This window comes from Camelus ferus, chromosome 24 (genome assembly GCF_009834535.1).
Source record: "Camelus ferus isolate YT-003-E chromosome 24, BCGSAC_Cfer_1.0, whole genome shotgun sequence".
NCBI lineage: Eukaryota > Metazoa > Chordata > Mammalia > Artiodactyla > Camelidae > Camelus > Camelus ferus.
Window position 1 is genome coordinate 14498308 of NC_045719.1, and position 24508 is coordinate 14522815.

A 24508-nucleotide genomic window follows, 5' to 3' on the forward strand; every position below is an offset into this window, starting at 1 on the left:
CACACCCAAGCCCACATCCGGGTCTACTCAGCCTCGTTAGTGTCCCGCAGGGGAGGAGAGCTCCCCACTAGGCCGGGAAGACCTTCATCAACTAGGAGTTCTGTGAAACCTGCCTCTTTCTCTTCAGTGGGTCCCTGGATCTCTGTACTAGATTTCTCACTCTGAAGGCTGGCTGGGCAGCAGAAAAACATCAGGAACCAGCCAAGTCTGGGAGATCTGTCCTGTGAGCCGATGTCCTTGGGGAATGGCCCAGGATGCCTGTGCTTCAACTCTGTGAATAACTGGGAACTCCTTATTTTCCGGTAGATACGTCTTTTTTCCCAGCATTATGTATTTTTGACTGGTCAGTAAAAGTATGATTATCTTCAAAGGCAACCAATAATAATTTTCAGCTTTCTGGATGAGTGAAAATAATGAACATAGGTACTCAAAAAATGCCTGCAATGTTGAAGCTATGATCTTTCCTAATTGAGCATTTTAAAATAATTTCACAAAACTGTGGCAAAAACAAATTGATAAAATCAGTTTTTCAGCTTTGTGATAAAGGCTGTTGAATTTTTTTTCACACATTAAAGATGACTTTAATTACTTTACAAACTATGGGTGTAAGACAGGCTCAGGGATGTGTTGAACAACACAGGGAAGATAGCCAATATTTTGCAACAACTGTAAATGGAAAGTAACCTTTAAAAATTGTATAAAATTTTTTTAATTTTAAATATATTTGAAGAAATGTGAGACAATGTCATCCTTCTCACTAAATGATACTTTGATATAGTTCATTTTTATAAAAAGGATGTGACTTATGTAACCATGTAGTGAGTTTATTATAGTTACTTGAAATAAATTAATAAGTAAATTTTTTAAGATAAATAAAGATTATTGATTTTTTAAAAATTACTGTATCTTGCTAATTAACCATTTAAGGCGTGCAAGTACTTTATAAGTGGTAAAGGATTTTATAGACGCAAACTACCATTATTTTCATAATTGGTGTAGCTGAAAGTTATGGTAATATATTTTCATGGAATTCAGAAGGCTGACGACTCTTTCTTCCTCTGCCTGACAATTTGCTGAATTGATTCTAACAGAGTCTCAAACACTCTTCACCTCCATCTTCATTCTAGACACACTGGTAGTAAAGTTAAGTGCCACAGATGCAGATGAAGACAATCATCTGAATTCTAAAATTGCCTATAAGATCATCTCTCAGGAGCCAGCGGGTGTACCCATGTTCATCCTGAACAGGAACACCGGAGAAGTCTGCACGATGTCCAGTTTCCTTGACAGAGAGGTAAAGTTCTCAGTAAATGAATCTTAAAAAATAAGGAATTCAATTTTAAAAATGTTTAAAACAAAGAAGCAAACAAACAAACAAATAAATAAATAAAATTAAAACACACACACACAAAAAAAAGGAATTCAATTTTGAAAAGACAAAGATGTATGCCCTTCCTCCAATTAAAGGACAAAAGTAAAAAATAATCCAACCATTATTTTTAAATGAAAATTGTGACAAGAAAAAATTGTTTTAAAAGACGGTAGAAATTACAAAAGAAAATGGAGTAATAATCAGAATGTGTTGAATTTTATTCAAAACAAGAACTGTCTTAAAATTCTTTTCCATCTGAAGCAACACAGCATGTACAACCTCCTTGTGAGGGGCTCGGATCGGGACGGAGCTACAGACGGACTGTCCTCTGAGTGCGAGTGTAGAATCAAGGTTTTAGACGTCAACGATAATTTCCCCATGTTGGAGAAAACTTTCGTAAGTTGATACTCTTATAATCCTTTTTCCATGGATTTGCTTTCCCACAAATTCGTGAGGCTGGTTCTGCTACATGTATGGATGTGCTCAGCCTTGCTGTATAAACCCTGGAACGTCTTCTTGTATAATGATAACACGTTAACAGTGCACGTTTGCCTTTGAGTCACTATTCTGTGCAAATCTCCTCTGTGAAAGCACAGACTGTCTTCCCCGTGCTTTCTACTCACAGAAATGGGGAAATTTGTTAATATAACTCTGAGAATCATGAAGCAACACTGATGTATCTTTCTATGCCTGACAATTTGCTGAATTAATTCTATAAGGGTCCCAAACACTCTCAATTTCCATGTTCATTTTTAGGCATAAAGAAGCATAAAATCAAAAACAGCAGGGCCAAAGCTGGCTCAGTGCCTGTTTTGGTTAAAAAAAAAAAAGTCCAACATGTTTCATGGGGCCACAGCTGTATTCATCCTACACGTATGGTCTGTGGCTGCTCTGATCCCACAGTAGCAGAAATGAGCAGTTGCAACACAAACTCTCTGGCCCACAAAGCCTAATATAATTACTATCCAGCCCTTCACATAAAAGGAGGGAGTAACTTAAGGAAATTTTAAAATAAGCAAGAAAAATGAAACAAAGTGCCAGTCTGACCTTGATTTAACATACAGCACAAGAAAATAAGTTTTATTATCTTACAATCATTTTATTCTTATATTTTCTGATTGGACATATGGCTGATGCAAAAATCATTGGCATCGTTTGCTGTTAGTATTTTAAATGATAATTATGTATTAGTAAATATCTTTCCTCTTGAAAGTTCATTGATAATAAAATTGATCCATGTCATTTCAGTACTCAGCAAGTATTGAAGAGAATTGTTTAAGTTCGGAACTGATACGATTCCAAGCAATTGATCTGGATGAAGAAGGCACTGACAATTGGTTGGCAAAATATTTAATTCTCTCTGGAAATGATGGGAATTGGTTTGATATTGAAACAGATCCACGAACCAATGAAGGGATTTTGAAAGTTGTCCAGGTACAGTTTGGGATCTGCAATATTTTCTTCCAAAGAAGGGTTAAAATACTCGGGGATAGAATGTGCCTACGACAAACACTCCATAACCCGGAAGAGTATTTATGTGGACAAGAGCCCTGGGCGAGCTCAGACTGTGTCAGTCTGAGACTCCCAGCCCAGCAATGCAGTATTTATTACCATGAGAAATAAGAAGGCTGTTTTGTTCTCACAATGCCCAATAACCAATTGAGAAGACAAGGCAAGTTCTCCCAAACTAGAAAATAACGTGAGTTAAAAACAAAATAAATAGTAGTATAGATGTTATGATATTAAACATAATTAATGGCCAAATGAGTGAAATAAGAAATAATTACTGAGGTGAGATCCTTCTGAACTAGGTGTGTCTGAAAGGGCTTCATTCCTGGAATAAGGTTTAAGCAATACCTTATAACTGGGATTGCTAATGTGGGTAATGAAATGAGCAAACACACAGAGGTGAGAAAATGAAAATCACGTTCAGGGCATGGTGAGCGGCTCCGTGGGGCTGCAGCGGAGTACTCACAGAGGGAAGCAATGAGATGCAAGAACAGAGATGCTGAGTGGGGGTCTGTCTGCTGAGAACCTTGAAAACTGGATTATAAGCTTTGACTTTTTCCTACAGATTAATTTTTCTTAAACTACTGCATGCTTTTACTTTGTGGACAGCAATAAAATCTAAAAATCCAAATTAGAAACAAAACTACAAACCAGTAAGATTCAAATTAGCATTAATGTAATAAGGGAAATCAATTTTTCCCAAACAAAATTACTACTAACAACATAAACAGAACATATAGCTCTGAAAATCTACACTAATAGATCCACGCACACATTGAGTTTAGCAGACACTGTGAACTGTGAATTATTAATTCTGTTACCACTTCTCTCTATTCCAGTTATTGTGAAACTTCTTTTCACACAGTAAATTAGAAGCCATTTAGCCTTCATCTAATGCAAACATATCATATAAATATTGAGTTTTTCTCTGTTCTTTTTGCAATTGTTTGGCGCAAATAAAGCATTACTACTTTACCTCAAGACACAACCACAAGCACTGAAATCCCGCAGTGTATTCTATTCACCTACGAGGTGGTCGCCAAAGTTATGGAAAATATCTATGTATACTTTTTAAAACTGTCATTCAGATGAACACATAAAATTTCAAAATTCCTTGAGAGAGTACAAGGACTCTTTTAAGAATGTGCGATGACCTTCCTGTTAGAGAAATACTGCTCTGGGCCAGAAATCAGCAAACTATGCCTCACAGGCCAAATCTGACCTGCCACCTTTTTGCAAATAAAGTTTTATTGGAACACAGCCACACTCATTCATTTGAATGTATTTCCTATGGCTGTTTCCACGTTCTAATGGCTCAAATGAATACTTGAGATGAAAACTGTATATGACCTCCAAAGCCTAAAATGTTACTCTCTGCCCTTAACCAAAAAAATTCACCAACCCCTACTTATAGACCAAGAAAAGCTTTGGGATATATTTTTAAATAGTAGTAACATTATGAGCTGAACTCCAGAAAGATTAAGGTAAAGAAAATAATCATTATATTAAGTCCTGAGGGGCTAGGGACCTGATCTAAGGCAACAGCAGTCAAAATGAAAACGAGGGCATGGGATTAAGAGCCAAATGTAACATGGCTAGGAAAAGAGAGACAAGGCGTCACCTACCACCTTATTAAATTAGTTAGTCGAGTGTTTTCCCCAGAGATCAGAATTTGTTCAACCTCGCATCTTGGTTAAAAATCAAGATCTAGACACGTCATGAAATTCTGACCTATCTTCTTACCAACTTCATCACTGACTTTGTATATTATCTTGTAATATGTAACTACCCTTTGCTATTGATTTACCTCGTAAGCTACTAGAATAATAGCAAAAAAAAAAAAAAAAAAATCTCTTGGCATAAACAACTTGACCTAACTCTCTTTTCCACCCCTAGCACTTGACCCCGAGTCCAGAAGATTAGTAGAGACTCACAAAACTTTGAGGACGGTGTTGATAATGACATTGACTGACACTGCAGCTCTCACCCAAATGGGAGTCACTGAGCTTGACTGCAGACTTCATCATTTCTACAAATTATAAAAATGAAAAAGAAATGTTCGTAACTCAGGCACTGCACTACCTATGACTTATATAATGTGTCCTCTGTGAGAGCTGAAAGTCTTTTAAAGATATACTTAATTTATTGCCCCCCCAAAATTACTGGAAATTCAATTTCATGAAAACTTGGTCAAGTATTAGATGTTGTGCAGACAAAGTATCTTTTTTTCCTGGATGATAACTTCCCAAGTTGTTTAAAGAGAGCAGAAAAAAAATGCTTACAAACATCAAAATAATGTGGAAAGGCTAATTAAAATGAAATTTAAAACCTTAGTATGTGTGCTAGCATATAGCCAAAAGAACAATGTATTTAGAAAATGCATGTGTAATTGTCCCAGGATTTAGCATTTGGAGTGAGGTCGTTAATGTCCCCTTGGACCATTTTCACTCAAGCTACCACTTAACCTTGTGGGAACTGACCCCTAAGTCATAGGCTTTTGGCTAAGATTTCTGTAAGCCTTTTCTTAGTCTGTGGACATTACAAATGATTCAATTCAACTCAAATTTGAAAAACGAAAGGTGCCAGGGATACGAAGGTTAACTGAGACATGGTCCTTCTTCTCCAGATACCATCCCACTTACAAGAATGAACAGAAAAGCTAATGGATCCATCCTAGTGATTTTACCTTTGTTCTAGAAGCATTGCTTCTTTCGGGGTTGTGGTATCCTTAGGTTAGCAAACTTTCTCCTTTTCCCCACCAACTCCCCAGTAATTGTCCATAATTAACCTGTTTCTTCTGTATGGAACCCCAGCAGTGCTGCCCCTCCCTACAATCAGCCCTTGCACTGTAGTTTAACAAGAGAAAATCTCTAGGAAAGTAAAAAAATCTCTTTGTCAATAATAACTTTATTTTGGTATTTATCAATAAATATATATGGATTACTAACAAACAATATAAGCTCATGAGGGAGAGGGCGGGTGTGTATGTACACATTCACTTCAACATTGAGAAGAAAAGCAAAATGCTACCCAGTTGGGATTCTAGCAAAGAAATATTGGTTCTCTATTTTTACAATAATTCTAATCAATGATTTATTAACTTCTACTGTTGGTAAATGTGTTGCAAGTGATGCTTACGTTAGCTTCCAGAGCACTTTTCAGTGGTGCCCAGTACTTTTTTTTTCCAAGTGCTTTTTCACTTGTAGAAAAGGGATCTCTTCCATTGAAAATCCATTTCTGAGTTCACAGTTCATATTCAGCTCTGTGCTGAATCATTGGTGGTGACTTTTCATGTCACCACATCAATCATTCTGGATCAAAAGACTCTATTCATCTCTTATTCAAAAGGGCCCATCTCAAAGGTGACTTTTCTCTGGGCAAGGCATTTATTTGAATGTCCCCTATGAAGAAGCCTTCTTGTCCACCAGATCCAGCTCAATCAAATTAAAGTTTAGGGCTGACTACAATGGTCATGGATTCTCCTTTAGAAGTTGTTTGCACCATTTTTTTAAATTACATGTTCAATGACATCATATATCTTGACTAATTTACTCTCTGACTGTACTTTCAAGATATTCTCAGATATGAATTCTACAAAGGAAAACCTGGATACTATTTATTCATTCAATAGTTGTGAACATTTTAATTTCATTCCAAGCTTACTTTTTATTTTTCATAAACACTTCATTTGGAAAGAAAAATCACCTTCCATTCCAAGGCTTTATGTAAGATGTTCAAAACTCCAATATTGGAGTCCAATTTAGAGTCACAGGCTGAAATGACGCATGTACCTGATTATGCCAAAAGATAAAGGAAATAACATATCTGAAATAGCTAATGCAATAATAAATAAAATCTTATCAATTTAAGATCTGAACTGCATGGTTCCTGGACCTTATTCTAGTGTGCTGCTTTTTTTATCATGCTTCTTATTATATCAAGAGACTCCTTTTGCTATTTCTGAATTTTTTACTTTCTGTCATTTCAGATGCTGGATTATGAACAAATGCCTAATATTTACCTTAGTATTGGGGTTAAAAACCAAGCTGACTTTCACCACTCAGTTGCCTCTCAATTCCAAATGCACTCAACCCCCGTGAGGATTCAGGTTGTTAATGTGAGAGAAGGACCCGCATTTCATCCAGATTCTATGACCTTCAGTGTGCGAGAAGGACTAAGAGGAAATTCCTTGTCGAATTATGTGCTTGGCACATATACGGCTATCGATTTGGATACAGGAAGTCCTGCAACAAATGTCAGGTACTGCAAACATCTTACTCATGTTAATGTGATAAAGCACGGTTCTGTCCTGTGTTGATTCACGTAGTACGTGCTAGTGTCCGTGGGTTAAAATACTTCGGGGGTTCTGCTTTGCTTTTCGTGTTTGTTTGTTTTAGAAAACTATTGTGGCATTAACATTTTTTTCAGAATTTTAGTAGTGTTTTAGAAGCAATGAGGGCTCCAACTAGTTAAAAGGGTAATTGTGTCCGGGGAGCAAATGTAAGATCAAAGAGCCACCTACAGTTGCTCTGTGAGGTTCTTTGATCTTTTGTGCCCAGCTGTACCACCCTGAATGCGGGATGATTAAACCACATTATAAATGCTAAGACATCATAAAAGATGAGTCAATGCTTTTTTTCCTTAAAACCTTTTATCTAATGACTTTGGGGCTAATTTCAATCCCTTTCTTGAACTAAGATGACCAAAAAAAGAAGCTGAAACACAGGTGTTTCAGAAATTTGATGTGCATAAAGAGAATCAGAATTGGAAAAATAGAATTAGATCTATTTAAGGTATTCTGAAAAATAACTGTAGTGAAATAAGTGTTCTCTACATTATTTCCTTGTCTCTCTTCCTCCCAATATTTTTGAAGTGAACAAAGTCTACTGACTTATAAATTACTTCTGATATTAATAGTTTTGAGAACTTATTAGCTAATAAATTGACAGATAACAAGAATTACGAAGTCTATCAGAGGAAAGGATATATCAGATGAGTGCCTTGGACATTTGAATTTGTGCCTGGGTCAGAGACCAGATCTTCTTCTGATAAGGCCAAGGACTTTGAATCCATTATATTAACTAAAACCCGTATATACAAGCTGACTAGATGGTACCACAACCCCTAACAAGCCAACAATGAGGTGCTCTGCAACCAATATGCCTTAAAATCTAGGAAAAACAAAGCATACCACATGCGAAAATGAATAAAGCATATTCCCTTAATACACAGTGCTGTGATTTCATAAACAGACCTGAAATAAACTCATACATCTTATTAACAATTATATTAAGAGACAGCAGAGTAAGAATTACGAAACGATAAAATTCTGTTGTGAATCTGTGCATTAATATGTTCAATACTGAAATTTTATTGTCTATACATTTTATAAACAAAGTCAGTTATCCCTATGAAGTATGCAAGCACTGTATATAAATTTAACATGTGTGGCTTAAAATGATTAACTTTCATATAAGCAAATGATGAATGTATTTATTTTAAAACAGGTATATCATAGGACATGATGCAGGCAACTGGTTAAAAGTGGATTCAAGGACTGGTGAGATACAATTTTCTAGGGAATTTGACAGGAAGTCAAAATATATTACCAATAGGATATACACAGCAGAGATCCTGGCTATAGATGGTAAGAAACTTCATTTTCAATATTTTAATAAAATTACTAGTATTACATTAAATACAAATATTATTCTAATGTTGATATTAGATCAACTCAAATAAAACATGATTTGTTGGTTTAAGACTTATAGAAGGTTCTCAAAACCTTAGGTCAAGAACTGATTTCATTATCCTTATAACCATAATTTATATTTAAGTCATAATTTATTTCACCTACTTCCAAAAAAGAATGGTATGTGACTTACAATGTGAAGCATGGGAGTTAAAATATATAAATAAAATTCGGTTTCTACTTATGACCTCATCTCTTGAGATGGTTGATCAACTTGTAGAGTATGTTAGAAATGTTTACTTACAGTGCTATGAGGTGTACACAAAATTCACTTAGGTGTGACCTGTGGGAAAGGCAGTATCACAAAGAGTATAATTTTTTAAAGCCACTAAAGCTGAGCTACAAAGAGAGGCCTGTGTGAGTGTTGTCCAAAGTAAAATGTTAAAGATGAAGAAAGTACAAGGTTATTCCAAATATAAGCCCCAAAATGAAAGCCATAAGTGCAAAGGCACTGAATTAACTTATAACTGAGCTATTGCTCATGTGGGAAAATCTATTAAGCATTCCTCTCAGCGAGTAGCAATATTAATTTAGCAATAGAAGGGGAGGGTATAGCTCAGTGGTAGAGTGCATGCCTAGCATGCACAGGGTCCTGGGTTCAATCCCCAGTACCTCTGTTATAAATAAATACATACATACATACATACATACATACATACATACATACATATACATACATACTTAATTACCATCCCCTCTTAAAAAAATAAAATAAAAATAAAAGTGTGAAATTGTTAAAAAAAAATTTAGCAATAGATGATGATTCTCTGGAGCTGTGACTAGCAAACAAGCTACTACAAACCAAAACAACAGAGAAAGATCAGCAACCAGGAAGGAAGGGGAAAAATAGAAGTCCCAGATACATACCTAATAGAAGATACATATTGTGGGTTTGCATTAAGTTTATATCCGAGCTTTATAATAGCCAAACAAAGAAAAACATAAATGGGCGTACAAGATTGAAAAAGAAACCATGAAAATACCCAAGCAATTACAGCCACACATTCTGGTCTTCATCCTGTGAGTGTCACTGTCAACATCTGGGTCAGTTATGTAAATATTACAGTCTTATTTATTATCAGTATTCCGGAAGGCCTGTTCCTACAGTGAATTCTAGCCAGACTGATCACAGCCTATGTTTGTGCATGGGTCATATGTGAAAATCTCCAAAAACTAGAATAAAATATCGGTCATTTCAAGTAAATAAAGAGGAAACAATAATCAAAATGTATCCACAGAAACCTGAAAACAAGGGCCATTGTTTATTCACCTAAGCAGAGGATCTGCACTGGCGCAAGCCATCCAGATGGTCCAGATAAGTTTGCTCAAGGATGCTGGGCCACCAGGTGAAGAGGCAAATGCAATCGGCAGGGGAGGTGGGGGGCAGATGCTGTCAACAATACCTTGAGCTGAGGGCTTGTCACATCACCAGGCCATAAGGAAGTTCCAGAGGATCAGAGAATAACACAGAACACAATCCATGGGATAATCTGGTGTCTTTCTAATGAGACCAAGTCCAGAAAGTCCAATGCCAAGTCAGGTATTAGAACGTATTGCACAAAATCATGTAGGATAGGAGTAGGCTCCTGGTCTGTTACCATTCGATTAACTTAATGGCTCTCCCACTTAGGCACACAGAAAACATCGTTAAAAGACAGTTATTAACTTCTCAAAAAATGACCTAGCGAAATACCTAGAGATAATAACTTTCTAGTTTACAAATGAGAAAACTCGTTTGCAAGTGAAGTCTCTTTGCAAGTTAAAAACAAAATAATTATTTAACATAAAGTCGCAAAGTGGGCTAAAAGCCCAGACTCTTATTTCTTGGTCCTCTGCCTCTTTAAATAAAATATACTAACCCCAAATGTGTTTCAAATGGTTTAGTGAAAAAAATCAAATGGATCTGTATTTGTTTTCAGAAGTGTCATTTCAGGGAGCATTAAATGGATGGAATTAAACAACAAGAAAGCATGAAAAAAATACACAAACAATTATTTAATTTCAATTGCAGTTATTTCCACAAACACAGGACCCAATAAGTGTCTAGAATGGAAGGCTCTAAGCTGGACAAGAGGGGTCTCATTTGGGGGGACAGAGTGGGAAGAGAAAGGAGCAAACCTTCTCCGAGGAAGGACATTTAACTTTGCGTCCTGAGGTGTGTAGGAGTTAGCAGAATGAAACAGGGATGAAAAACATTTTAGGAAGAGTGAACAGAATGTGCAAGAGTTCTGGTTAAGAAAGAACTTGTTCAAAGAACTGAAAAGAAGCCAGTGTGGCCGGAAGGTAATGAAAAGACAAGAGTGGCCTCAGGAGACTGAAGTAGGCAGAACGCACTGTGCACCACCTCAAGAGTCATTCAGACTCTTCCTCCATGCTGTGGCATCATCATGGGATATACGAAAGAGGTTTCTCCCTGACACCATTTACCCCAACACCTGGTATGTTTTGCTGTTTCAGATGGCTCTGGGAAAACGGCCACGGGGACCATATGTATCGAAGTACCTGATGTCAACGATTACTGTCCAGTCATTGTTGCGGAAAGGGAAACCATCTGCATTGCCTCTCCATCCATCCTTATCTCTGCAACAGGCATGGATGATCATCCTTACGGGTCTCCCTTTACCTTCTGTGTTGTGGATCAACCCCCAGGGACAGCTGACAGCTGGGACATCAGATCAATAAATGGTAAGTGGAATGCACAGTTGCTCATACTTTAAGGCCAAAAGTAAAAACAATTACCAAATAATTAGTCAAGTCCTGTAGTAATTAATGATGCTTTCCATCTCTATTTCCATGAAGAATGTAAAGATCCCATAGTAGTGTGTGTGTTTGTGCTAACTGCTGCTACTTTAAAATGAAGGCCTGATATTGATTTAAAAAAAATGGAGACTAAGTCTCAGGTAATATAACACTTTATATATTTTGGGTTCTTTTTCCTGAGATGCCAAATGTATAACAGAAAATGAAACGTTATCAGAGAACCTAGTCTGGGCTACAGTAGCTCCCTAATCTCTTATTCATTTGAGGAAACAGGAAAAACTTCGAGGAGGGGGTGGTAGGATGTGGGGGGCAGGCTACAGAGCCCAAAGTGAGAGGGAAAACCCACCTCTCTGAGGCCACCAAGCTTGATTCATCCTAAAATAATGCCAGAAAAAAAAATTCCACCATGAAAGACTTAGTCAAAGGAGGAAATTAGGCGACCTGTTCTCACCACAAAACCTTTCAGCTCATTTCCACAAAACCACTTCAATATTTTGAAAAGCTAAGCACATTGAAGGAATTCCACTAAAATCAAGACAACTCTGAATTCACCTTTCCCTACAAATCCCAATATGCCTATTCTTAAATAATTGCTAACCACCTTTTCCTCTTTCAGATCCTAGATATCATTATATTTTTTCTTATAAAAATATAAGAAAAAATGTTCAACATCAAGATTCATAAAGGTATTCAAGTGATATTATAGATTTGCCAGTAAAAAATATAATCACCTTGGAAAGAATATTCTTAGGGTCCTGTTTCAACATTGGTGGTGAAAAACGGAATAAAGTTCCACCTAACTAGGCTATGGCTTTGCCTTATTCAACTCTTATTTTGTGCACAGGTTACATTTTGGTAGACATAGCTGGCTGGTCATAGAGCTAATGGAAAGTAATAACCCATAGTAATAATAATAATTGAGTCTTATGGATCAATCAATTACTATTCATGATTTAGGTGCAAATCATCTCTAAACCCTTCTCGGGTCAATAAATAAATTTCAACCTATGTTTTAAGCAATAGTTTCTATAAAAACCAACAGGCAATGGTAGCGCAAATAATTAGGAAAATAACAGTTATTGGAATAATTTTAAATGATAGGGCAGCAAAAATTCTGAAAAAGAGATAAACCGCAGTGTTAAGAAGGGTATTTGTAAACTGTAATCCTAAATAGAAGACTTCCAATATTTCCTTTCAGCTCAATACTCTTCATTCATTGGACATACATTTATTGAGTGCATACTATATGCCAAGTATTGTTGCTCTGGAAATAAGTATCAGATCCCAGCCTGCTTTGTAGAAATAAGAATCTAGCAAGAAAAAGTACTGAAAAATTAATTATGTGTTAATTTTTTTTTTAAGTACAGGTGCTCTAAGATTAAAGGAGCATGAAAAAAAATCAGGCCCTAAGTTAGTCTTGGTTATTAGGGAGGGTTACCCCCAAGAAATTGTTATTATTTTCTCTTCCCTCTCTTCCTCTCAGCTACTTCCGCAATCCTGACAGCTGAGCAGACTTTATATCCCTCATATTACTGAAATCCCAATCCTGGTGAAGGACAATTTCAACCGAGCATGCGAATTGCCACAGATTCTGCAGTTACTGGCCTGCGATTGTGACAGCAACCACATGTGCTTGTACGCGGGTACCACGGGCATCAGCACCGGGGACGGCAGCTCCGTTACTGGTGTGTCTGTCACTGACGACCACATTGAGGGTTCAAATGTTGGTCTCGGATCCTACAGGGATTGGCATGATCGTTCTGGGTGTCTTACTACTGCTTCGTAAGTACTGGATTAAATCCTTCTTTTCAGCAGTTCCTCAAAATAAGAATGTAACCAGGTTCACTGCAATGACTATGATCATCTGGCCATTTCTTTTTGGTACCCAGTAGCAATTTTTGCGGAAATTCGGAAATAAGCAATAGGACTGATAAGGGCATGTACCTGTTCAATAATGATAGCTAAGGAAGTCTAGGGTTAGTGAGGGTCATAAAGAGTGGAAATACACTCAAATCACTAAGTATAATACAAGCAGAGGATATAATACAATCCTATGATGAAAATTTCAGCAAAGGAATCAGAGGAAAAATCAAAGGCAATCATAATCACAATAATATAAATTATAAATAATCATACAAATAAACCCTAAAATAATAATCAAAGGAATGGTAAAGTCCCTAAGCAAACATTTCAAAAAGGGTGCTCCTCTCCCTGTACCATTTTTTTAAAACATGTACATCATCAGAAGAGAAATGCATTTTAGGTTGTCCTTGCAATACTTGGATTTTTGTGGAAATCAAAAACTGGATTTAAAGTTAAATATAACTAAATCCTTCAAACTATAACATGAATGTGCTTCAGTGAATAAGTAGAAACTAAAACACTATCATTTTGAGGCATGAAAAAATGGCAACTGACTTTCTTAAAATGATTTGAGTTTTCAAGGCCATACAGAGATCATGAGTGATTATCATGATGGTATGAGAGAGTTTCCCACAGCATGGTTACAGCAAGCGAGAAGAAGGTATCAGTTTACCTTAAGCCCATGGTTCACAAGCCTAGCTGCATGTCAGGATCACCTGAAGGTCTTAAAAAGTTACTCAGCCCCAGCAGGAGGACTCAAGATGAGACCCAAGTTTCGGCATGTTTAGGCCTTCTTGTGAAGCTAGTGTGCAGGTCAGGCATAAAAACCCAGACTCAGCTGCATTTCCAGTAGGCTAGCACTCAATGACTTCTCCTGAACCAGGCCAACAAAGCATAAAAGTTATGAAACTGACTGCAAATTAGCAGGGGAATGTCCTTTTGGACAAAGTTCTCAATGGAGAAGCCCAGGTCTATTACAGAGAGGGGGGGATCCTAGCTCAAATTTTATATTCCCAAAGAGCCTCTGGTTAAGGCTTTTGATGTTTGCTCCTAGTAAGATTAAGTGTTCATGAAATTTTAAAAAGCCTTGATTTAGCGGCTTTGATACTTTCTTCTTCAGCTCTAATTAACTTATCCAGTGGAATGCATACGATGCTAGGGAATTAGAAAAATAAAAAGCAACTAGAGTGGACCCAAAGAACTAAACTGAGGGTACTCTAGAATCTTAGAAAACTTAGGAAGTGTCTGTGTGTATGATCTAAAGTGTAGAACTGAGGTGAATTTTCCATTGTATTTTGTAGACAAAGTCTTAGAATAATAACTGTAAGAAGTTCAATTAAATGTAGTGAATGAGATTCAGTTGATTGATTTTAAGTGTAAGTATCATAAGAGTTGAAGAAGAGTCCTATTTCTAGGTCCTATAACTGAAACTTGTATCCAATCCTTTTGCTAACATATAGTGATTATGTGTTTAATTTATATGTGTGAAGATGGTTACACGTGTGTACATACATTGGTTTCCATATGGGTATGTAAGTGCATATATGTATCCACAGAGATGGTCTATGTGTCCACATATACATATCCAGGTACCCACGTGTATATGCATGCTCATCGAGAAAAGTACCTATTTATCCATATGTATACACACATACGTATACATTGGCATATAAGTACATACTCATACACAATTATACATGAATACATACACATATATAAATGTATATGCATGTACATGGAAGACTAGGAATCATAAAATTGGATTTGAATCGGCCACCAGCCAGTTTGGAGTCTTGAACTAGCGGTAATAAAGGATGCTGCTTTCCTAATCTGTCGGTGAAGAACCCAGAGGACATCATCTCAAACTCCCTCCTTTTCAGCTCTAAAGGTCTATGTGACTTGGTGGTTTTGTATTTATAAACATGGATATGTATACTCAATCCTTTAGGGGAAAAATTGATGGTTTCTTACATTTGTATTTATCCCTCTGGTTCTATAAGTATAATGCCCAGTTTCCCAAAAATGCTACATTCAATGACTTCCCAAACTGAGCAATATGTGTTAACTCTTCCTTTCCGCGTTCTTTGTCAGTGACACCACTCTTGCTGCTCATGTGTTGCTGCAAAAGCAAACAGCCAGAAGGGCTGGGGACAAGGTTTGCCCCTGTGCCGGAGGGTGGAGACGGAGTGATGCAGGCCTGGAGAATAGAAGGGGCCCATCCCGAGGACAGGGTGAGTGGACTCTTGTGTTCTGGAGGAGCATGGGGTTTCAATGGGACTGAGCACATCTGACAATTATACACTGCACAAAAATGAAAATATGTCCATTTTAAAATGTTTAACATAAACCATTTATTTTAAAATTCTTTTTTTTTTCTTTTCAGGATGTGTCAAATATATGTGTGCCAGTCACAGCCTCTAATACCCAGGAACGTATAGACTCCTCTGGTCAGTGGACAGCAAAATCTGTTTTCCTTCTTAAAATTTGCAAAATTATTCAACCAGACAAATCCTATGTATAAGTACCTTATTTAAAAAAAAAAGTATCTGTCAATCTTCTTGGATGATAGTATAATTGGAGGGAAAGTTAGATGTCTGAAGTGGCGACTTTATTTTTCTATCTTAAACTACCAGCAGTGAAGTCTGATGTAGCAATTAAAATCGCAAACTCTGGAACCAGAGTGCTTGAGTTTGATTCCCAGCTCTGCCACTTACTTGTATTAAGTCCTTGGGCAAGACACTTAATCTCTCTGGACCTCAATTTCCTTATCATTGAAACTGACTTTATGATAGTACCTACTTCAAAGTGTTGCTATGAGGAGTAAATTAGTATATGGGTGTATAAATATACACACACATATGTATGATATATAATATGTATTATATGTTATATATATCATATATGTATGTATATGTGCCATATATATATCACAAAATGCACATTAGAATAGTGCCTTGCACAGAATAAGTGCTACCATTATTTGTAACACAAGCTGTTCAAAAAAAACAAAAAACAAAAGAAAGAGCAGCAAATATGGTCTCCTAGTAATACACTGAAGAACTTCTCTTAAATTCATACATGCATCATCAGTCTTACACTCTCCTAATTTACCAAGTCCCGCACACACCTTAGAACACTGAAAAAGACCCAGCTTGGACAATGATTGAACCAGAGAGGGTGCCCAGTTCTAGCAGAGAATTTCTCACTGACGGTTCCTTAGGATCCCAGCTGGACTCTGGATGCAAAGTAAGGTGAAAGCCAGCTCTCTCCATCCAGGCCAGGGTGAATGCGGACCATGAGTTTCAGTTTCTGCAATTGTATGTCTGGCCTTGCTCTGGAGGGTTTCCGAGTGGGCACAAGCCCTCGGACAGGCCACAGGCCCGGGAGCGGCTCTGAGGAGGGTGGGGGCGGTTGCCAGAAGCGGTCGTGGAAGGAACTGGTGCAGGCACTGAGACCCGCTCCTCTAGGCTAGCTCTACACCTGGCAGACTAGGAGGGGAGGTTTGTGCAAAAGTGAGAAAGCCCAGTGGGAGAGCTGGCTCCCTCTGTACCGCTTCCTTCGTTGTACTTTTATCAGCAGCCTGGGGGATTGGCAGTTTAGTTCGAATTGCTCTCTCCTATAGCGTCCCAGTACCGCCTCTAGGTTGTGTGGCGGCGGCGGCGGTGGTGCCGGCAGACAGTGCCTGGAAGCGTTTACGTGGATGAACGATGCAGGCGACTCCAGCACCGTGATACGAACACCCTCTCCTTTCAGAAATCTACACGAACACGTACGCGGGCGCAGGAACCGTGGAAGGGGGCGTATCGGGCGTGGAACTCAACACGGGTCCCGGAGCAGCCGCTGGCCTGGTGGCCGGAGGGGCAGTGGGCACAGCGAGGAGGAGGAGTTCTATGCCAGGAGCCCAGCGGGACTACGCGGACCCCGGCCTGCACCTGGCTTTCCTGGACAGCTATTTCTCCGAGGTGACTCCCCTACGCGCGGTTGCACAGAATAGTCTTGAGACTGAATAATAAGAACTATGGCAGTAGATTCTTCTGAAATATACATTTTAAAAAAATTATTTTTTTGGCAGGAGAAGGTAATTAGATTTATTTTTAGAGGAGGTACTGGGGATTGAACCCAGGACCTCGTGCATGCTAAGCATGCACTCTACTGCTTGAGCTATACCTTCCCCCTTTATTCCATTCTTCTTAACTCTAACCCAATCCTGAATAAAATATAGTGCACTTCTCCTTAAAATACAAAAAGCCAATTTGCCAAAATATTTCACATTTAATCGGCAGAACGCATCTTACTACTGTGAAAAATAACGCATCTCACCATTCTCCGCTTCCCTCTTTCCACTTTCCTGTCTTCTGTTTCCTTCTGGTGTTTTCACTTTGTTTCCCATGGCAACAGTGAAGCAGGAGGATCCTGAGTAAGGAAAAAAAAAATGTGTATTCATGAGCATTCTATATGGTGTTCTTCCTGCTCTGCAGGTGCCTCCAACAGAATGGAGACAAAAATCAAAGGCCAGGATTGGGGAAGTTAAGAGAGCGGTAACTCAGGAACCGGGCATCACTGTGACTTGGTGATAGATCAGATCCTACAGCCCGGGTCTCCTAATCTCTATGGAGTGCGTCATGCACTGTTTCCCTTACTAAGGGAAGGGATCATGGGTCTATGAGCATTCCAAGAGAAAAGACCCAAGGCACTGCGTTGGCCTAACAGGGTAGCACAAAGGATAAACAGAGGATTTCCTCTGGTGAATCCCTATTTGTATGTTTATTTCACTTAACCAGCAGTCCATTTTATCTCATATTCCAATTAGCCTATATTACTCCCTACCTGATAACATACGAGTTTCACTACTGCTCTTAACAAAAAATGCTAAAGATGTTGTTGTAATTGTAAGTTATATCTTAAAAGTCGTGGTCACAGATACCATTATAGACTGTGCATGAATAGAACTGATTATTTAAACTGAATGATGCCACTAAGTACATTTGACAACGGGGCACAGAAATGCCACAGAAATTCTATTTCATGAATTATTCATAAAAATCACACTAATATTAAAGGAACTTTACCATTAATATCAAAATTGCACTGGGCATTTTTTCATTGGGTTACAATTGGTGCTTTATGGAAAAAATAAAATCAAAGGGCACTCCCCTTTCTCTATGGGCATCCCAAACATTTTAGCTCTACACTTAAAAATGGCACTGGATTTCAGAGGTGTGAGACGCAGCCACTCCCTCTGCCAGGTGAAGCCTCTGCAGAATGGTACCAGGGCTTTCTTCCTGTCCCTTTTTTACACCACCCCCCACCCCAGCAGTTAACTTGTGCCCCAGGCAAAAGGGGACTGTCCTCTTACTGAGATGTCATGTAAAATATTAAACAGCAAAGTTTTAAGGTGATACCAAACTTATGAATGATTAATTTCAAGACCTAAAGTCATTCTAATGGTAGGATTTAGACTGGTACAGACCAGAAGGAAAGCAGCAGTGATCCGGTGTAGAAAAGACAGTTGGATTTGAAGTTCTGTTCTATAAGGATTTAAGTCTTGGGCATGCCATTCACCTACTCTGGGCCTTTGGTTACATTATTTATAAAAGAAAGAAGGGGTCAGATTATATAAGGACGATTTTAGATGGCGCTGGGCAAGCCCTACGGGAATTCATGGCACTCAGCAAGGGCCATAGCAGGTGAGAGAAATGGGGAAGAGAGCTGGCAGGTCTCTGCTCCACCCGGCCCCTTCAAACAGAGAAGTTCCAATTTCATTGGTTCTACATGTTGGGGTTGGACCTAGGATTTTATGTAAAGGGGCTGTCATTAAAAATAATTTGAAAAATCATAGTAGATAACACCTTAGTGCCTTCCTCCTGGTAACCTAACTCCAGAGACATCCCAGCTCTCTTCATCAAGCCACAGAAAACTTCAGTTAATATTCCCACATAAGTCTCTGAAGCTTAGAGCTGCACACACCTTTACACATGCTTGCATTCTAAGTTGATCAAATCTCTCTCCTTAAATAATGTTTTGCACATAACTAAATACATTTTATTATTTTTAAACCACCTCAGAAATAAAAGACTATAAACCAAATACACATTGATCTCCTTTAAAAATTGCAACTATTTGGAAATACAGCAATGAATCAGTGGTTTTTTTCAGTGCATTCCACAAAATCTTTTTAGATCAAACGTCTCTAAAAGCATTGTTATTCTTCTTTGACTATTTTAAGGGAAAAGAAATTTCTAATTTCCTATTTTTCTTCTAATTTTAGAAAGCATACGATTATGCAGATGAAGATGAAGGCCAGCCAGCAAACGACTGTTTGCTCATTTATGACCACGAGGGACTAGGGTCTCCTGTGGGCTCCATTGGTTGCTGCAGTTGGATTGTGGATGATTTAGACGAAAGCTGCATGGAAACTTTAGACCCAAAATTTAGGACTCTTGCTGAAATCTGCTTAGACAAAGAAATTGAACCATTTCCTTCACAGCAAGCCTGTATACCCATCAGTACTGACCTCCCTTTACTTGGACCTAATTACTTTGTTAATGAATCTTCAGGAACGACTGTGTCACAGGCTGAATTCCAGGCAGAAATGGCAACACCTGAACCCATGATTCAAGGGGATATTGTAGTGACCGAGACTTACACGACTGCGGACCCATGCGTGCAACCCACGACGATTGTTTTTGATCCTCAGCTTGCACCCAATGTTGTAGTAGCAGAAACAGTAATGGCACCTGTCTACGACGTTCAGGGGAATATCTGTGTACCTGCTGAGTTAGCCAGCACACACAATGTAATCTATGCTGAGAGGGTGCTGTCTAGTCCTGGTCTGCCTGACACAAGCAGCAGTAGCATGACTGATGGTTGTGTGGGACCCGTGATGAGTGGCAGTATTTTGGTAGGGCCAGAAATTCAAATGATGCAAATGGTGAGTCCAGACATTCACATAAGCCAAACCATTGGTTCCACATCCCCAATGACATCGCGGCACAGAGTAACACGGTACAGTAACGTACATTACTCCCAACAGTAAGTGCTTTATGGTCAGTATTCTTCTCCAGGGAGACCTTGTACCTTATAATCACCAACACAGCTATCAGTGATGGATAATACACTATATTTAACATTTTAACAATCAGCAAACATTTGAATATTCTAAATTCAATGCCACTCTCTGATCATATATTTGGGGGGGTGGTAAATATGGCTAAGGACTTTAGCCTTATCAAATTTTTTCTGATTTTATATAGTTTGCCAAAAAACTTAAAGAAAATGTGTTACATTCTTTGATACTGTCTAATAATAGCACGCAACTCATAAGGTGACTCTTGGAAGTCTTTGGGCCTTTGGAACTGGTCATGTAAACCAAGATACCCTTGGTCTTGGAGGTTGCAAAAGAAGCCTTATCTGTATCTACCAGCCATATTTATCTTTAAAGAAGTACTTTTATGAAAAATTTTTGATTGAAACAGTAAATGAAATGTACATTTTTAAGGGAAATTGAAAAAGAAGATAGAGCATCTAGCAATAGACATCTGAAGTCATTTGTCTCTTCAAATGGTTTCTCAAGATACACAATTATTAGGACATGCTTAATATAATACAGGGAGAGTTTACTAGCTGAATGTGTCACTAAAAATGGTTCATCAAAAGGAGTTTTATACATATGTATAGAAATGCATATATACATATCAATATAGATGAATTGTTATTGCACTTTATTGATTTATATCAATTGTAGATTAATTTAGACTAGCAAAAAATAAAATTATGACACAATTACAATAGGAACAGTTCTTAGGGAAAGTATTAGAGAGTCTCCCCCTTAGAGAAAAAAATTTCCCTACTCTTGTTAATTATGTCAGAAAACCATATGGAATATACTTTAATCAGTTTCTCTGACCTGGATCATAGACCTTTCCTTTGGCAACCAGACATTCTCTAAAAGCCCTTCTTTACTTCTGCATATATTCAACAATATTTACTTAGAAGCTACTACATGTGGAGTGCTGGTCTTGCTTCTGTGACTATATAGATGAAGGAGACTGGCTTGGTTCCTGTCTTCATACAGCTTGTAATTCATTTATAGACTTAAAACTCTGGGGGTATGGCTTTGAGTTCCAATCAAGAATAATTAACAAAATACTCAATTCCATTACCAAGTTGTGTTTCTCTTTTTAACACTACTTCTTATGTTGAATGAATAAAATGGAAACATATGCACAGATTACTTATTTTCAGTAGGCATAATGTTGGCTTGAGAAAAAGAGATTGTACAAGGTAGTTTTATTTAATTCTGTAAAATATGTAAACTATATAGTAGTAAGTATAACGGGACTAGTAAGATCATATAAATGAAATAAACTTATTTTCAGGGCTTATTCCTTTTGGAAGGAAATAATTGTGGTGCTTCTTGCTTAATTTTGTTTTCTTGTAAGTAAAAATATTGTAAAATTTGTGGCATCTCACAATCTCTTGCCCAATTCTCTCATTTTATAGAAAAGGAATCTAACTAGAGAGGTTAAATGACCACAACCAGCTAGTTAACCTTGAACCCATCACTCAGGTACCCTGGCCACCATGCTTTTGAATAAGAGAATTTCATCAGACATGAAGAAGATCCAGTTTGATCTGTTGCATCATCTTTGCTATTTCCTAATTGGAATAAAAAGTATCTCTCAAGAAAAGAAAATAGGTTTTGTGAAGTTTAAGTGCAGAATGGCTAAAATATCACAATGCCAGAAGGTTATTTACATGTCTTGTTGCTTTTCCAAATTATATGTATCATCAGTGGTTACAGCCATTCCTTACTTTGGTTATTCACAACCAAGATTCTGCTACATTTCATTACACTTGGATGAAATCCATAGGTAGCCAAGGAGCAGTGGTGCCATGGTCATTTTAACACTCAGTCAACAACCAGCCATGTAACGTCTTATATGCACTCAGTCCTGAGGCAAATCTTGATGAGGATATTTCTTGAAGTTTGGATTCCATTAGGCTAATGATTCTAAGAATTATGAAACAATTGGTGAATAACTAAATGTAAGGTGCTAATGGGATTAAAACTGAAAATACTATGAGATTTGGAAAATGAAAAATAAAATAGTAGTAAGTGATTTAACCAATAGATTAAAATTTTTAAAGGAGGCGAAAACACTTCTGAAAAGGGTAAGAAAAATTTTAATCTGTGATCCGTCTATCAATATGCAAAGATTTAAGGGTGCTTTGAAAAGAGAAATTCCACCTCTGGTGATGCCTTCCTCCATACCATCCGCAGAAACGAGACCAGATTAATTTCATTATTTCTCTCAACATGATCAATGTAAAGGAACTTCTCTATTATTCTAAGATTGTCAATACCACTCATATATAACCCATGCCTCTGAAATTGGCATATGTTAAAAACATCATCTCAAACAAAATAGAAAGCATAAAGCAAGATTTCCCCTGCTTAAGAGTTAGGGTACTGATTTAACTACGAGATAAAGATGACATAGCATTTATGTTAAGGTTTGAAAATGAACCCAGAAGCCCAGGAAATGAGATTTAATAAATAAATATAATAGTATATACTTTGAGTCATATCTTCTGCCCCATGGAATTACTTGAGGAGATAACATTATTAAATAAATAAACAGGTTCTCCTAGAAAAGTTTTATCAGGTGAAGGGAAAGGAAGATATTAAGAAAACAGAGAATTTATAAACTTACTTCAGAAAAACATTATTTTTAAAGAATTCCCTCTTTTGGTTTAGATATTTCTGATTGCAATATATTACTGAACGTAATAATGTTTTATATATGTCTTCAATAAAAATATGTGGTAAGAAAAAACTGTTTCATTTTCTCTTTGGCCCATTTAGTATTCCATACACAAACACACATTTCGAAATCTTTTCCCAAATGCTCCTAGGTGATTGTCATCTTTATCATCACATGTACAATACATGAATTTACTTATCAATTGAAATTCAGTATAACTTATTTATCAGTGGTAGAATTTCTCAAATCATCATTTTATTACTAAGTGCTCACTATAAACTAACAAATCAATTGGATAAACTCCAGAAATTGTTCTAGACATTGTATAAATGATAAAATGTCATCTTTCTCACCCAATTTAAAATTATTACTATTATTTCTGTACCAGAAATTCTCTGGAGCACCTAAAAGGCAGTGTCTCCAGTTGAGCAGAGTTGCCTCTAGACAGTAGTCCTTCGAATGACCTCTGAAAGGTTTGTGCAAACACCACCCTTTGCAGGAGGACTCCAGTATAAACTCATGAAGACGATTACATTTTAGGAGAAATTTACCATTTGCACAAAGAGTGATAAAGTCATGGAAAACAACTTCACATGGTTTTTGAAAGAAGTCATGAGCTAGCTGAATAACAAGAAGGTGAATCTGGGAAATGTAGCTCCTCAAAGACAAAGTGAAGCAAAGCTGAAAGCTGGTCATCCAAATCCAGCAGACAGATACCTAAAACAACTCGTTTTCTTGCAGTGAGAGCAGACTTGCTTTTCCCAGAGTTGGTCAGTATAAAGGTATGAGAGTGCGAATTCGGCACCAAGACTTTGACATTGAATTTTTCTACTATACTCTTCTGTAATTTGATTTTCCCACATTATCATGAACATCATTCTATGTACATATATATATACATTTTTCAAAATTCTGTGTAATACTTATTAACTCGTACCACGCATGTTTAACCATTCCCTTAATCCCATAGAATTGGATTGAGTCCAGGTTTTGCTATTAATAACAATACCACAATGAACACTTATATATATACATATACACACATATATATGCACACACATGTTGAAATATTTCTATAAGACAGACTCTTAAAAAGGAGGTTGCCATATCAAAGCGTACATGCAAATAATTTTTCATAGAGTTTTCCCAAATTGCCTTCTCAACAAGATGTGCCAATTTACACTCCCATCGACAGTTCTTGATAGGATTTCCTTAACCCCAAACAATATTAATTGACTTTATCAGTTTTTAAATTTTTAATAATCTAGTAAGAATTATGATTACCTGATATTCATCCATCATCTAGACAACTTCTGACAATCAATGTCAATTGATTGAATAAAAGAATGAACAATTAAATGATTATTATAAATTACCACATACGCTTAGACACATTTCTAGTCTCTACTTTATTACACTGATATATTATTAAGTATGCTGATAATTCTGACTGTTGTTTCAAATGTACTACGTTGTTTTTAGTAT

The 24508-nt window shown here is 37.3% G+C and overlaps 1 protein-coding gene across 1 annotated transcript in view; it reads left to right on the forward strand.

Annotated features, from left to right (window-relative positions):
* DSG4 (desmoglein 4) overlaps nucleotides 1-21660 on the forward strand; it is a 37880-nt gene extending 16220 nt beyond the window's left edge. The window contains 13 exon segments of the mRNA XM_014561292.2: nucleotides 1128-1294; nucleotides 1634-1768; nucleotides 2621-2806; nucleotides 6870-7141; nucleotides 8389-8528; nucleotides 11091-11318; nucleotides 12877-12926; nucleotides 12928-13128; nucleotides 13130-13175; nucleotides 15348-15487; nucleotides 15640-15703; nucleotides 17010-17218; nucleotides 19525-21660. Of these exon segments, the coding sequence (XP_014416778.1) occupies nucleotides 1128-1294; nucleotides 1634-1768; nucleotides 2621-2806; nucleotides 6870-7141; nucleotides 8389-8528; nucleotides 11091-11318; nucleotides 12877-12926; nucleotides 12928-13128; nucleotides 13130-13175; nucleotides 15348-15487; nucleotides 15640-15703; nucleotides 17010-17218; nucleotides 19525-20292 (2606 nt within the window). The 3' untranslated portion in view covers nucleotides 20293-21660.
* Nucleotides 21661-24508: the final 2848 nt, after the last annotated feature.